Genomic DNA, 14,772 nt, shown 5'->3' with positions numbered 1-14,772 from the left:
GAATTTCTACCTTAAAAAGAAAAAAACAAAAGCACCTTAAGAGCAAAAGAAAAGAAAAGAAAAGAAAAACTTCTGAATTAGTTTTCTAAATGTTATTTTCCAATTCATAACCCAGCAAATTTTTGCCATCACTTTTAAGAGGGCTTTGAATAATGTTTGATCCTGCTTATAAACCCAGTAATTAAACAACTTCATCATTTCACATAGGCATTATACATTTAATACATTTATTTCAATTATCGTCACCTAAAGTGATGATCTTGGATCAGAAGTTGGTTTTTAGTACCCCTGAGACCAGACAAAGAGAATGCATTGTCCAGTGAAGCTCAGAGCTCTTTCTCAGTGGAGGCTGACCCTAAGGCTCAGTTGATTTTAAATCCTTATGAAGGTGTATGCCTTCTATTTCCATTTTGGATACTTGCACTGCATTGAGAATTTGGATGAAGGAAGAGCCTTGGTTTCCTTTCAGAGCTGAAATTCTGTGGTTTTAAGAGTTTCTTCGTTTTGCTTCAAATTCTAGGCCTTTAGGTTCAGAACTAATAATAATTCACGTCATATTTTCAAAAGGAGCATAAGATGAGAAGGTAGATTTGGGGAGTCAAATTGTCCCAGGGTACTGACTCCTAGAGCTGACACTAGCTCAGTGATGAAAGTTACTTAACCTCCATTGGCTTCAGTTGTCTCTCCTGCAACATGACAATAGTCACAGTGTTTAGATAATGGGATTCTTGTAAGGGTAAAACTAGGCAATGAAGGTGAAGTGCTTGGCCCAGAGATTAGCACACAAAAAGTGGTCACAGGTATAATGGCTATGTGAAATGGAGATGGATGGAGATAGAGCTGCTTGCTATTGTTTTTAATTTTATGGGTGAGAGACTTTTCAGGCAGTTTAATTGAAAAGGGTCAACATAGCTAGTAAGTTGCAGACTCAAAACTTGGATGAATGGTAAGTTCTGTACTCTTTATATATCATGATGTTACATCCTAGAAGACCCAAGCTTCACAAATCTGTAAAAATTCAGATTATCCACTTCCTAATCATATCCTTCTTAAAGCTCTGTCTCACATATGGAGAATGTGCTTTTAGAGACATGAGTAAAGATTTGGCTTGGAGGCTCAAGCACTAAATGTGTATTACATGCTTGCTTGGTTTCTGGAGCCCCTTAACCACACAGTATAGCTGGAGTGGCGTTTATACTGTGACCTCTGTAAGTTTGTTGCGTATAGTTTTCTGCAACTTTGCACTTCCTAGGGCCCCAAAGTCTCTGTAGAAGTTTCATCCTACATCGGGGGAGTGAAGGAGAAGGGAGAAAAGTGGATTTGTCAGAGGCGTTTAAACCAAAGCAACTCCATCTTAAATAGGAGCTGGGTAAAATGAGGCTAAAATCTACTGGGCTGCATTCCCAGACGATTAAGGCATTCTAAGTCACAGGATGAGACAGGAAGTCAGCACAAAATACAGGTCATAAAGAACTTGATGATAAAACAGTTTCCAGTAAAGGGGCCAGCCAAAATCCACCAAGATCAAAATGGCGATGAGAGTGACTTCTGGTCATCCTCGCTGCTATACTCCCAGCACCATGACAGTTTACAAATGCCATAGCAATGTCGGGAAGTTACCCTATATGGTCTAAAAAGGAGAGGCAAGTATAATCCATCCCGTGTTAAGCATATCATCGAAAAATAACCACAGAAATGGGCAGCCAGCAGCCCTCCGGGCTGCTCAGTCTATGGAGTAGCTATCCTTTTATTCCTTTACTTTCTTAATAAACTTGCTTTCACTTTGCACTGCAGATTCGCCCTGAATTCTTTCTTGCACGAGATCCAAGAACCCTGGATTGGGACCCTTGTCCTGTAACAGATTGAGTTGTTTTTACACTCTTCTCTGGGTATGCTGCTCCCCCATGGACACTGGGGTTGTCACAAGATGGCCTTCAATAAATGACACTGTCGAAAAATTCATGAAACTGGGTCAAGAGGATTTCTCCTTTTGAGGTCTTAGTGGGGCTTTTGTTGTTTCCTGCAGAGTTGGAAGGAAGCGGAAAATCCAGCACAGTGTGCCAAATCCTGTTTGGAACCAGAAGGGGCCTAATAAATAAATATGCAAAACAGAAATGCTAGATGCAGAGATCTCCAGATTTACTGACTGAGTAAATTAACCTTCTTGGGAGGTCAGGATTCTATTTTCTGTACCAAAAAAAAAGAGAAAAAAAAAAAAAAAGGAGAAAAGAACTATCCAGAGCCACCAAATCAACACTGATGCTTGGAGCTGAACCCAGCCAGCCTTGTAGCCAAAGACACTTCAACAGGACAAGACAAAGCCCAGTGGTCAAAGATGGGTAGGTTTTTCTCCAGTGGGGGTTACTCTCTGTAAACACATGTGGGCTCTGTGTTTCTTTGGCATTTTCATGAGCTCACTCAGAACAAATTTGCACCTTCCTCTTTCACGACTCCAAAGGTGATGTACCTGGACAGGAAGTTCTCCAGGGACTGCTTTTTGTCCTCTTTGCAAACAATGCCCTCCTTCTTCTGCTTCTCCATATCTTTGATTCGGGACTGGAAAGTATCGATCAGATCAAACACAGACTTCATTGTTATTGGCACCTCATAGTATTGCTGTTTAAGAAAGAATAGAATGCATTTAATGTACAAGTGCATTTCTTTTCTCTATTCAGAGGATAGAGAACCTGTGAGAATTTGGAGGAGCTCTGGGGAAATCTTTGAAATCAGAGCCTGGAGGACATATTGCTTCATAAATGCTTTCCTGCAATAGTACCCTCTGCTGATGTTTTGAGGGTTAGATTCCATGAAACAACTGCCTCTTTTACAAGGAATTCTTAACTACGCTCCTTTTGTTGGAAAGGGTCCATGCCTTCCTCACCATACAAGTCCTATGTTCACCTCTCTACCTTTGGCACTAAGGTTCCTATTGACTAACAACTGGAGAAGAAGTGAGAAACACTGTACCTAACACAGGAAACTAAATGGAATGACATGTTCAAGTGTGTAACCTGAGCAATAAGAGTAGTTTTCCACCAAGGCCTGTTCTGTGGTCCCAGGGATTGTTTTACTGAGTAAGCATCACTTAATATTAAGTCATGCTTTTTACATATTCTCAGAAATAAGTTGGGATCCAACTTAAAGACAATGAAATTCAGGTTCCTGAATCACAGTTGCCTGGACTTACAAAAGCAACCTTAGATGGATTTAGGGGCTGGCTGAGCATAATCAGTGTAAGCTGGAGAGCAGTCTGGACATGGCTCGAAGCTCCACCCTCTGTGGGAATTCAGTAAATCACAGAATGTGAGAGCTGGTAAGGACCTTAGAGATTATCTGGCCCAATCTCTCTCATTAGAGATGGGACAACACATGTTCAGAATTAGCTACATCTCTCCAGATCCAGAAACATATTGCATGTTGGGTCAGCTATTCTGATAGCACAGACAGCCTTTTTTCCCCTGAAGATTCTCACACAAGCGTGGTACATGGATGACTTTTTCATGAATATTTTTTATGTTCCCCATTTACATGGTTTCAGAAGCCTGGAACTTTAAAAGAATATTTTGATAAGTTGTTTTAAAAATTGTTTAGGGAATGCTTTAAAAAGGTATTAAGATAAACTTTAGTAAAATGTATTTTCAGTGATATAGTGCCAGTATGCCAGAATTGTTAAGATAGTGGGTTCTGGAGCCAGCCTCTGTGGGAATGAAGTTCAACATTAACTGCATGGTGACCTTGGGCTAGTTACTTAACCATTCTGGGCCTCTGTTTTTTTTCCTCTGTGAAACAAAAATAATACTAGCATTTATCTTAGACGTGTAAGATAAGGATTGCAAAGGGTTGAAGAAAGTGCCAGGCATAAGGAAAGCACTTGATAAAGTGACTATTTTTGTTATTGTTATTATTACATGGCATAGTTTTTCATGGTTCAGAACCTTTGTCCGTAAGCATAGAAAGAAAGTAGGTGTAAAACCCCAAACTCTTGTCCACATTGGATCAGGAAGCACACTTTTAGACCCCTCTGAGATAGGCCTACGTTAAATATGGGTTTCTTGAAGGCAGAGACCACTCTTCACCTTTTATCTCCAGGACCTGGCACATCATAGCTCTTTAACCAGTTTCTTATGAATGTAAAACATTGGTGTTAGAAAAGAATTTAGTCTGAGTCAACTAGCTGGGCTGTGGGAAGTCACTCCAACTCAGTCTTTGCCAGATACCACATTTCTGGATGCAAATTCATACGACAACATGGAAAATTTGGCTCATTTCAAAACCTTCCCACTTATAAAATAATTTATGCTTACTCATAAATTGAAGGGACTCATTAACAAAACAATTCAGATTTGCTATTCTAAAAAATAGCACTACATTATTCAAAATAAGCAATTGTACCTTGACTCTCAGATCCACATCTGTTAGCACCATGAAGAAGTCATTATAGGTCATTCCGTACTCTTTCCTCAGCTCGCTGATGAGATGCTGGTCTACCAAGTCTTCATCATCCACCACTCGCATGGGCTTCTCATTATCTTAAGGGAAATCAAATGTGAATGAATATGGGTGTGGCAAGACAGAAATCACTGGGAAGTGAATGGGTGAAGGCTCTGGGCCTAATCACAGCAGCCTTCATTAGTTTTATATATTCAACTCACATTGTGTTTGAACAAAAGTTTTCAGAGTGAATTAATAAATATCGAAACAAATACATGAATAAAGTTTTGAAAGCTACTCTTCTATAGATGATCAAGGCTCTATCTCTGTCCATCCTGTTCGTAGCAAACAGGAACAAAGTGAGAGTGGAGACTGTTGAGTCACACCTAGGAGAAGACTGCAACTCACCCAGGGAGTCAGTCTTCACCCCAACTCACCGGGGAACTGGACCAACCCAGACACTTTTGTTAAGTTCTCTTTCCATTAAACGTAATTCTGAGTCTAAAATCTGTGTCTGTTCCTCTTTTTTGGTATAGAATTAACTTTGGGACCCAGTAAGCATGTCATATCTATAGAGAAAAATAGAGTTTCTGTTGAAACCTAGTCACAGGTTCATTTTGGCTCCAAAAGAAGTCAAGCTATTCATAATGCAACTTTTGTAAGTGAATACAGTTTCAAACAAAATGTGACAATTTATGGAAATTTTAAATCACTATATATTTTTTCAATTATCAACCCCCTCAAATAAATCCTTATAATTCAGAATGGTTCCAGAAGGTGTCACTGGATTAATGGGAAGCATGAAAATCAAGATACCAGTGGTTTTACATGGCAACTTGTATGTCGGGAAAGCATTTTAACATTTTCAAGGACAGAAGAACTTTATTTACTTCTTCCCTCTCAAACAAGTCACAGTGTATCTCTCAACCCTACCTAAGATTTTATCTGCAAAATAATCCCCTATATTAAAAACAAATGTGAAAAATTAACGTTAGCAAATATGTGATAACAGGAAAATTAGCAATGAGAGCCTATCACTTATTACCAACAGCACTACCCAGTGAACAGTACTGTACTGCAATACTATACCACAGTAAAAACAACCACAATTTTGCAAATGAGATGTTATAATTTGAGTACCACAGACATTACTCTTCATTAATAAAAAGGGGATAATTATAACTTAACTGTTACTTTTATTTGATTAGGATTGTTGAAAGTGTATAAACAAGGAACTTTATTTCTCCAAAGCAAATCAAAATGAGAGGGGAAAGAATCAATCTGTATTCCTTCCCAAAGTCATAACAGTGCTTCATGGAGGTGGTCCAAAGGAAAAGGAGCTGAGAGCCTAGATGAGAACCAAGCACTGTCTGCAACATAAAAGGTGATAGGTCTCATGCATATAAACTATTTTTCAAATGTACATTTTTGTTATTAGAAAAATTTAAATTAATTTACAGTTATTAGATTTATATTTTTAAATGTATCTTGTTGAGTATAAAAACAAGTTGCAAAACAAAATGCATAGTATGACTTTATTCTTGGTTATAAGGAAATAAAAACAAAAGAAGATACATTAATATGGAAATACACATAGGAAAAAGTCCATAGGAAAAGATGAAGTGAAAACTTTTATTGTTTATTCTGCATACCTATGTTATTCAAATTTTAACAAGGAACATATTTTACTTTGTGAATAGTAATAATAATAATCATAAAGAAAACCATTCCAAAACTGGTTTTTAAAAAATGTTCTTAACAACTAATGTTCTGATTCTAAGACTTTACAAACCAGATTTTATCTTGTACTTGGAAATTATAATTTTTAATTCCCAACATACATTCATTCTTGCTTTTGTTCATTCAATGAAATATTTATCACTAATGTCCAGAGTTGGTTCTGTGCTGAGTGCTAGAACCAATAACTCGGACAGAGTTCAAGCTCCTAATTAGAACCAGAATTAGACCATTAGCATCCACTTAATGGATAAAGTCACAAAACCACTGAATGGCTCAGATGGAAGGAAGATGGAGATTGTAGTAGATTTTTAATATAGCACCAATTCTTCCCTCTCCCTATAGCTATACCCTTGCCCAGTAACTGCAGCTTCTTCATATGGGAAATGGGTTGAGCTGTCCTGCCTCTTGATTCTGAGCTCATCCATATCACTGGCTTTGGTCAATGGGATATTAGCACAATGACACAAACAGAGGCTAGAAATGGGCTTATGCATTAGGGATTGTTCTTGCTTCTACCATTTCCATGAGAATATGCCCACACCAGCTTGCTGGAGGGTCAGTCAAGCCAAGTTACCCTGTTCTCATCCTAACCAAGGCTACCCCAGGTCAGCTGACAGCCCATTGACCCCCAACAGGTGTACAAGCCCAGCCAAGATCAGCAGAACCTCTTACCCACCCTGTTGCTGACTGTAGATGCATGAGCAAACCTAATCAATCCCAGCCCAGATCAGCTGAACCCTAGAAACTTGTCACTAAATGGATGTCTACTGTATGTGCCACTAAGGTTTGTGGTCTTTGTTACTTCACCTTATTATGGCAATAGACAACTGAGTATAGACATTATCTGGCTCCACCCCATCACATTATTAAGGTTGAAACTAAGGAAACTGTAGTGGACACTGTGCTGTGCTGTCCAGATGCTACCTTCAGAACTAAGGGTGCTGTCAATATAAGCAGTTAGATCTCTGACAACTGATCTGCTTAGAAGGGAGCCACCTTTCCCCAAGTCACACCCCTACCATGGGACAGCTCACATTCAATGGTTGATGTAGTAGAAGAGGGGATAGATATGAAAGCTATCCCCTTTGTCTCAAAGTGGACAATTCGGAAGAGCCAACTCTATTGCAGCTCAAATTCACCCTGTCCAGTCTTGTATCCCTCATCCCTCATAAGTATTGTTCCTGTGTTAACTGCTTGCAGGCAAAACTCAGAGTCTCAGAATCTGTTTCTCAGAAAACCCAATCTGTCACAGACCCTGAGATGAGGAGTGACTTGCTCAAGTTCACATTGCAGGTTAATGACAGAGTGAGGTTGGGACTCAGGTGACATCACCTCACTCCCACCCAGTGTTCTCTCTGCTATGCCAAAATGCCTCACACTCAAGGGTAGAGAGGACCCAGGACCAAACTTTGCTTTACTAGTATATGGCAAGAAACCAATTTCACAGCCTGTTTTCTTTCAACCAAAATGTTTTCTGAAATATTTCAACCAAACATTAGAAATAAAATATTTTGCACTCACAGATTACAGGAATATCTACCTGTTTGTGCTGAGTAAGAGAATCTGCCAAAGCAAAACAATGAAAGTCCTAATCAACACTGGATCAGACTAGGGTGGTGGCAACTCTATAGCAGGACAGAGTCCACTCTAGGCCAGTATCTGTGAAGCTACATCCTGTCTCAGCTCCTGCTCCTGCCACAGGTCTTTCTTGAGCTCTGCATTCCATCTAAATCAGGGCTCAGTGTTGATGTTCTGTTTAGTCTGGAAAAGCAACATAGACTTGGCAGGTTCTTGTTAAATTTATCCAAATTCTGTTTAAGCTCACTAATGATTGTACGGATTACAGGGCTTAGAAGGAAAAATTCTTTTTTTAAAAACAATATTATTATTATTTTTGAGATGGAGTCTTGCTCTGTCACCCAGGTTGGAGTGCAATGGTGCAATCTTGGCTCACTGCAATCTCTGCATCTGCAGTTCAAGTGATCCTTCCACCTCAGTCTCCTGAATAGCTGGGATTACAGGCATGTGCCACCATGCCTACCTAATTTTTTCCTTTTTTTGTATTTATAGTAGAGACGAGGTTTCACCATGTTGTCCAGGCTGGTCTCGCACTCTTGACCTCAAGTGATTCACCCATCTCAGCCTTCCAAAGTGCTGGGATTATAGGTGTGAGCTACCATGCCCAGCCAGAAGAAAAAAATCTTTAGGAAACATTGTCTAAACTGTCTACGTGCACCTGATCCAGCTGAAATGCTTCATAGATTCAAGCCCATTTTGTGGGATTTGGACCTAAGATTATTGAGGTAAGGGATTCCCAGGGAAGGTGAACTCTGTTACGTGCCGATAAGGTCTGGCCCTAGAAGTGGGACATTTGCCTAGAGTGCCATTCTTTAAAAATTCCAACCCCAAACATCAGCAGTCAAATTCAGGTGGTACTAAATTTCTTCATGTATTTGTCCTTCCATGACTAATTATAGGCAGCAATGACATTGCAGAAAATTCAGCTTCAGTTATAACATTAAACACCAAATGTGTGCTAGGCATTATGCTTAAAGCTTCCATCTGTACCTGCTTTCCTTGTGACATCCATGGATTCTCCGCCTCCAACCCTTTCTTGCCTAAGTTCAGGTAATTCCACTAATGCCTGGACTACTTTAGCCTCTCACATTGCTTCCAAAGTTCCCAATCTCTTCTAGCAGTTTTTAAAAGTATGATCCACTATCCACCTTCATCACAATCACCAGGAGTACTTGTTAAAATTACAATCCTTGGATCCAGATCAATTGACTCAGAATCACTGGTGGTGAAGCCCAGGAATCTGCATTTAAAATTTGTCCTGGGTAGTTGTTATGCACTCTAAAGACAAAGAGCTACTGTCCCAGAGGAGAAAATCTAAATCCTTGTCATAGCATGCAAGATCATTTATGGCATTATTAACTTATCTATTAACTCTTCTTCCACACATGCTCCAGCCCTCTATTTTCAGTCTCTAGAAACCTGTCCTCTCTTCCTGGAATGCTATCCACATGAGTACTCATTGTCTGCGAAACCTGTCTTTACCTCACTTGTGCACTTAACATTTTGGTATTCTTCAAGCTAATCACCTTGCATTGCAATCAGTTGTTTACATATCTGTCTTCCCCCTAGATATGAATAATTCAACAATAGGAACTGAGTTTTGGTCACCTTTTATATTCTTTCAGCCTAGCACAGTTCCTAGCATACAACTGGCATTCAGTAAGGATTTGGTAATCATAAGAATGCTCCCATAAGAAGGATATCATATGAAAAAGACAGTAATAAGGTATAGATAAGGTGAGTGATTCTGGGACTGTGTAGAAAACCCGCCATAAAACCTTCACATTTTCCTTTGACCTTGTGAACCCGCAACACAGTCTAATGTAATTTAAGAAAACACATTCATATATATTTATTTTCTAAAATTGGTTTTGCATGCATTAGGTCTTTTACATAAAACATATTTGTAAGGCATTTAAAATATAACTATTCTTTTCAACAAGTCAGCAGGGGCCAAAACTCTCTTGGCTGTGTTATAGATAAGCCAGGAGGTAGATGCCAGCAGAAGCTAAATTGCTTTTATTCTCAAGAACATTGCCAGGAGTGCTGAGCAGTCCATGGCAGGTTGTTTCAGTTAGGATAACCTTGGCCTCCAGCTTGGAACTTACTTCCTTTTGATTGGAAATAGACATGTTTAAATTACTTTGCAATTGATCTGCTTACTCCTCTTTTACTCTATGAGTGGGTCATTTTCCGATCTACTACCCCACTGTGAGATGAGTGACCTGATTGAATTGATAGGTAGGACTCCCCTGGCCATTCCCGATCACTTGTTCTCTAGAAAGAACAACTTGTCTTATTAATAAAAAGTGTGTCCTGTCCAAGTGATTTGCTGTCCTACAGATTGACTCCATGCAATCTTAAAGTTATGAATATATTTGAAAAATATATTCAGAAATATTTAGTGACTTCATATGGTTTACACATAAAGTTTGAATTCTTTGTCTTGGTATTAGAAATCTAATTTCAGGTACCAAACTACATTTCTAGCCCTGTCTTCCTCTCCTATCCTCTACCCAGCCTTCTGCTCTAGATCAAACCTAATAGCAAATCAGAATCACCTGAGCAACATTTTAAACTATAGATTCCTGGACCTCATTCCTAAACAAATGAGTCCTTATCTTGGAGTAGAAAGGGGAGGTGGGAGTCTGAATTTTTTCCAATTTATATAGCCTACCTATGCATTGAGATGAAAAAGATGACAACTCAGTAGAAAAATGGGCAAAGAACACTAAAAAGGAAATATAAATGCTCCCTAAACATGAAAAGGTGTTCAATCACACTCACAAAATGCGAAATGCAAACCAACACTACCCTATACTGATACCATTTTTCACATATTACACTGGTCAAAAGTACCCAAAAGTTTGATCACACACATTAATTGGAGAGGTTTGGGGAAATAGACACTTTTAAACATTACTGTTGGAATTGCAACATGATTCAACTTGTATGGAGAGAAATCAGAAAGTATCCACTCAAACTACATTTTCTATTTGGTCCAACAATCCTGCTTCTTAGACTCTATTGGAAAGATGTACACACAATTTCACAATTTAATTGTAACCTTGTTCATATATCACTCTATGTATGTGTGATATATGTATAAGAACAAAATATTGAAAATAGTTCAAGTGTCCATGGACAAAATGTTTAAACTGTGATAGAATCCCACAATTTTTTGATAAGAAATGGGGAAGATTGCGATATACTCATAAAGAAAGATTTCCTAGAAATATATTTTTTTTTTTTTTTTGAGACGGAGTCTTGCTCTGTAGCCCAGGCTGGAGTGCAGTGGCCGGATCTCAGCTCACTGCAAGCTCTGCCTTCCGGGTTCACGCCATTCTCCGGCCTCAGCCTCCCGAGTAGCTGGGACTACAGGCGCCCGCCACCTCACCCGGCTAGTTTTTTATATTTCTTAGTAGAGACGGGGTTTCACCGTGTTAGCCAGGATGGTCTCAATCGCCTGACCTCGTGATCCACCCGTCTCGGCCTCCCAAAGTGCTGGGATTACAGGCTTGAGCCACCGCGCCCGGCCTCCTAGAAATATTTTAAGTGAAAAAAGCAAGGTGTGGAACGGTATATATAATATGCTATATTTTGTATAAAAAGAAAAAATATATAGGTATTCTTTGTATTTGTCTAAAAAGCACTAAATGAATAAATAAGGAATTACAAAAATGATTACCTGTGGGTGCAGGGAGTAGCAGGGTAAAGGGGTCAGGAAGGATACAAGACTTGTCTGTATACACCTTTTTATATAGCTTTGACTTTGAAAAATTTTTAAAAAGTATCATTTCTTTGAAAAATTAAACAAAAACAAAAATACCTTGATCAAGTCATTACCCTATCAAAAAACAACAACAACAACACCTACTCATTTTTCAAGGTCCCTCCATTAAATCAACCTACTTTTCAAAATTCTCTGACATTTTCAATACCTTACCTGATGACTACAATTGGAAGAGCCAATCCCTCCACTACATTCTTCAAACCCTTGTTTTGTACATTTGACATATCAGGCACTTTTCCCCCTTGGAATGTCAGGGATTGGTCTTGACACTGATATGCTTGATGTTGGAGGCAGCAACGGCAGTGGACTAAGAAGACTGAGTAGGTTAGGTGACAGGCTCTCTAGTCTCTAGGGCACAGAATGATTGATAAGTAAAGACTTATCAAAGCAGAGGGGAACACACGGCCACTGTGTGGAAGTCTGAGCACTCATCCAGCCTCTCCTCCCAGCTCAGTGTTGCAGGGTCTAGAGAAGGCAGTTGCCAGGCACTGTCACCACTGATGAAAGGAGAAGTTGGGGGCAGAGGGTCAATTTTTCAGGACTGCCCCAGAGGCAAAGCGCATTTCTGAATTGTTATGGATCCTGATGACTGTGAGGCTTCTCCAGAAAGAACAATTCTCTTCAACAGGATCAGACAGAAGGGGTATTTTAGACTGATTTGTATACCATCATTCTCATTTTGTTTATTTATTGATTTATTTATCTATTTATTTTGAGACAGAGTCTCACTTTGTCACCCAGGTTAGAGTGTACTGGTGTAATCTTGGCTCATTGCAACCTCTGCCTCCCAGGTTCAATCAATTCTCCTGCCTCAACCCCTCAGATAGCTAGAATTACAGGCATCTGCCACCACGTCCAGCTAATTTTTGTATTTTTAGTAGAAGTGAGATTTCATCATATTGGCCAGGCTGGTCCCAAACTCCTGGCCTCAAGTGATCCGCCCATGTCGGCCTCCCAAAATACTGGGATTACAAGCATGAGCCAGCGCACCCGGCCTACCATTCTCATTTTAAAAATTCACTTATGAAGTCCTTAGTAAGAAATCAACATTTTCTCTCTCCTTGTTGCCATATTCCACCTCCATGAACTTTGCCACCTCTCTTGATTACCCTCAAACTCTCCCTTCTTTGAAGGAAGCTATCAAAAAACTTCCCTTGCCCTATTAAATGTCCTGTGCATTCTAGCTCTTAAAATTTGGTGATAAAATGCCAATGTCAAAATATTTTTCATCTCTAAATATTGCTAAGAAAGAAGCACACTTGCTGTGCGTTCCCCCCTACTTTTTTTTTCATTCTGCAATGAAGTGCCTTTAGCCAGCAAGTTTTTCCTATCTGACAAAATTTGTCTGTAATCCATTCACTTAACAAACACACCCAACATTCCTATCCTAGACTGACATTTTAAATACCACTAACAAGAAAGAATGCCTTTATGTGTTAGGCCATTGTAAATCCTACATGCAATATACACTGTGCTGGCAAAACCAGATAGGCACTGGAATTCGCTCAAGCATAAATAACTTTATTTACATGAAAGCCTAAAATCTTAAGGTAAGTTTCTTGGCTTTTGTAGGTTCATCGGTGATATCCAAATACTTTTAGCAAGATGGACCAGCTGGTGAGTACGGCCTACACTGTAGTTGGATGTGTGCCCCTGCTTTCAAGGCCCAGTAAAAGTCTGGAATAGTAGGCAGAGCTTGATTTATTTGTAAGGAAAAGTAAGGCCATCTGATGGATTTCCAGCTGAAAGTCAGTCAAGGCTGGAGTTTTTTGGTTCACTGAGTCCATGGCTCATGCCAATTCTTATTTTCCCATGGCTGACTCCCAGTCTTGGCTGAAAGTGCTACAGCCTTTCCCATAAGGGTAACCTGGGACATGACACAGGGAGAGAGAGGCCTTCCAGGAATTAGATGAGAAGCAAAGTAAAAGATCCCCCTGCCCAAATCAGGTCCAGGCTGCCATTCAGTGAGGAAAATGCCCAAATCATAATACCTGATTTCCAATGAGGCAGAAAAAAAAAAAAAACAAAAAAAACAAAAAACCCGCAGCCCCCTCTACAGTTCATATTCGATCCAGATGTCTTGAAAACAGTAGGATTATGCTAAAAATTTGCCAAGGCAGTACCAGATGCTTATAATGGGACCGTATAGAAGTTGAGGTGGAAGATGTAATGGTTTTTCCAAACTTCTCTGAAATGAGGAATGAGAACACTTTGTGGAAGGGATGGTAGGTAACACATTTGACATTGGGAACACCTGGTTTGTGAGGGCTTTCATCACTAGCCAACACCAGTCTCTGGCTGGATTGAATACTTACTTCCTTTCTGGACATCTGGAGTGTAATTAAGCTCACTGCCCTCATGCTATTATTTGAAAAATCCAGGAAACAAATGGTTGAATCCTAGTTAGCCAATAAACATGTGGCTTTGTAGTAGTAGTCTCTTGGGCGTCAGTTTTATCACCAAGAATAATAATGCAGCCTGATCTGGATGAGCTGTTGTGAGGGTTCGTGTGTCAACATTCTGCAATCAGCACAAAGCAATAACAAGTGTTTTGCCATTATAGGTGCTCTAGTGACAAGTGTGACAGCTCATTGATCTCCAGATAACTACCAGATCAAATGGTGATGCACAGGATGACCACATAATAGTGCCTGTTACCTGACCAGCATTTCTGTATATTATCTTATTTAATCCTGTGAAATAGATATGACTATCTTCTAAACTAAGACTTAGGTGTAGCTTGCCCAAGAAATTGTGACCCTGGATTTAAATCTGTCTGTCTCCAGAATTCATTTTTTGTCTTTTGTTCGTATGATCATTATTGTTGCTGTTTTGGTTAAGAGAATTCCTTTTTTGCTTGTTCTCCCTCTAAATTATACATACGGTGCAGGATAAATGTCCAAAAATGAATCATCAATCCACAATCATTTATGGTGGAACATTGGAAAGGATGCTATTTATTTTTCCTTTGTAGCCGTCTCAGAGGAAGGTGGGCTATTTAAAGTAAAGAATGCATAACTGATACTTAACCCTGAATCAGCTCTAGAGATCTGCTATACAATATTGTACCTATAGTTATCTGTACTGTATTGTGCACTTAAAAATGTATTAAGAGGAAAGATTTCACGTTAAGTGTACTTACCACAATAAAAAAAATATGACTTAGAAAGCTAGACCATATTCAAATCAAGTTGACATTATCGTGACATAGTATAACTGATATGTCTTCA

General features: G+C 39.3%; 1 protein-coding gene across 2 annotated transcripts in view; it reads right to left on the bottom strand.

The window, feature by feature from the left end:
• Positions 1-14,772, bottom strand: part of CCDC80 (coiled-coil domain containing 80) — a 35,990-nt gene that overhangs the window by 8,971 nt on the left and 12,247 nt on the right. For both annotated transcript variants that reach the window (XM_001105137.5, XM_001104892.5), the window contains exons 4-5: positions 4,393-4,529; positions 2,468-2,616 (exon numbers count right to left, since the gene is read on the bottom strand). In XM_001105137.5, the coding sequence (XP_001105137.3) occupies positions 2,468-2,616; positions 4,393-4,529 (286 nt within the window). The remainder of the gene's footprint in view (positions 1-2,467; positions 2,617-4,392; positions 4,530-14,772) is intronic.

This window comes from Macaca mulatta, chromosome 2 (assembly GCF_049350105.2).
Source record: "Macaca mulatta isolate MMU2019108-1 chromosome 2, T2T-MMU8v2.0, whole genome shotgun sequence".
Lineage (NCBI taxonomy): Eukaryota > Metazoa > Chordata > Mammalia > Primates > Cercopithecidae > Macaca > Macaca mulatta.
This window is presented reverse-complemented; position numbering and strand designations above follow the sequence as displayed.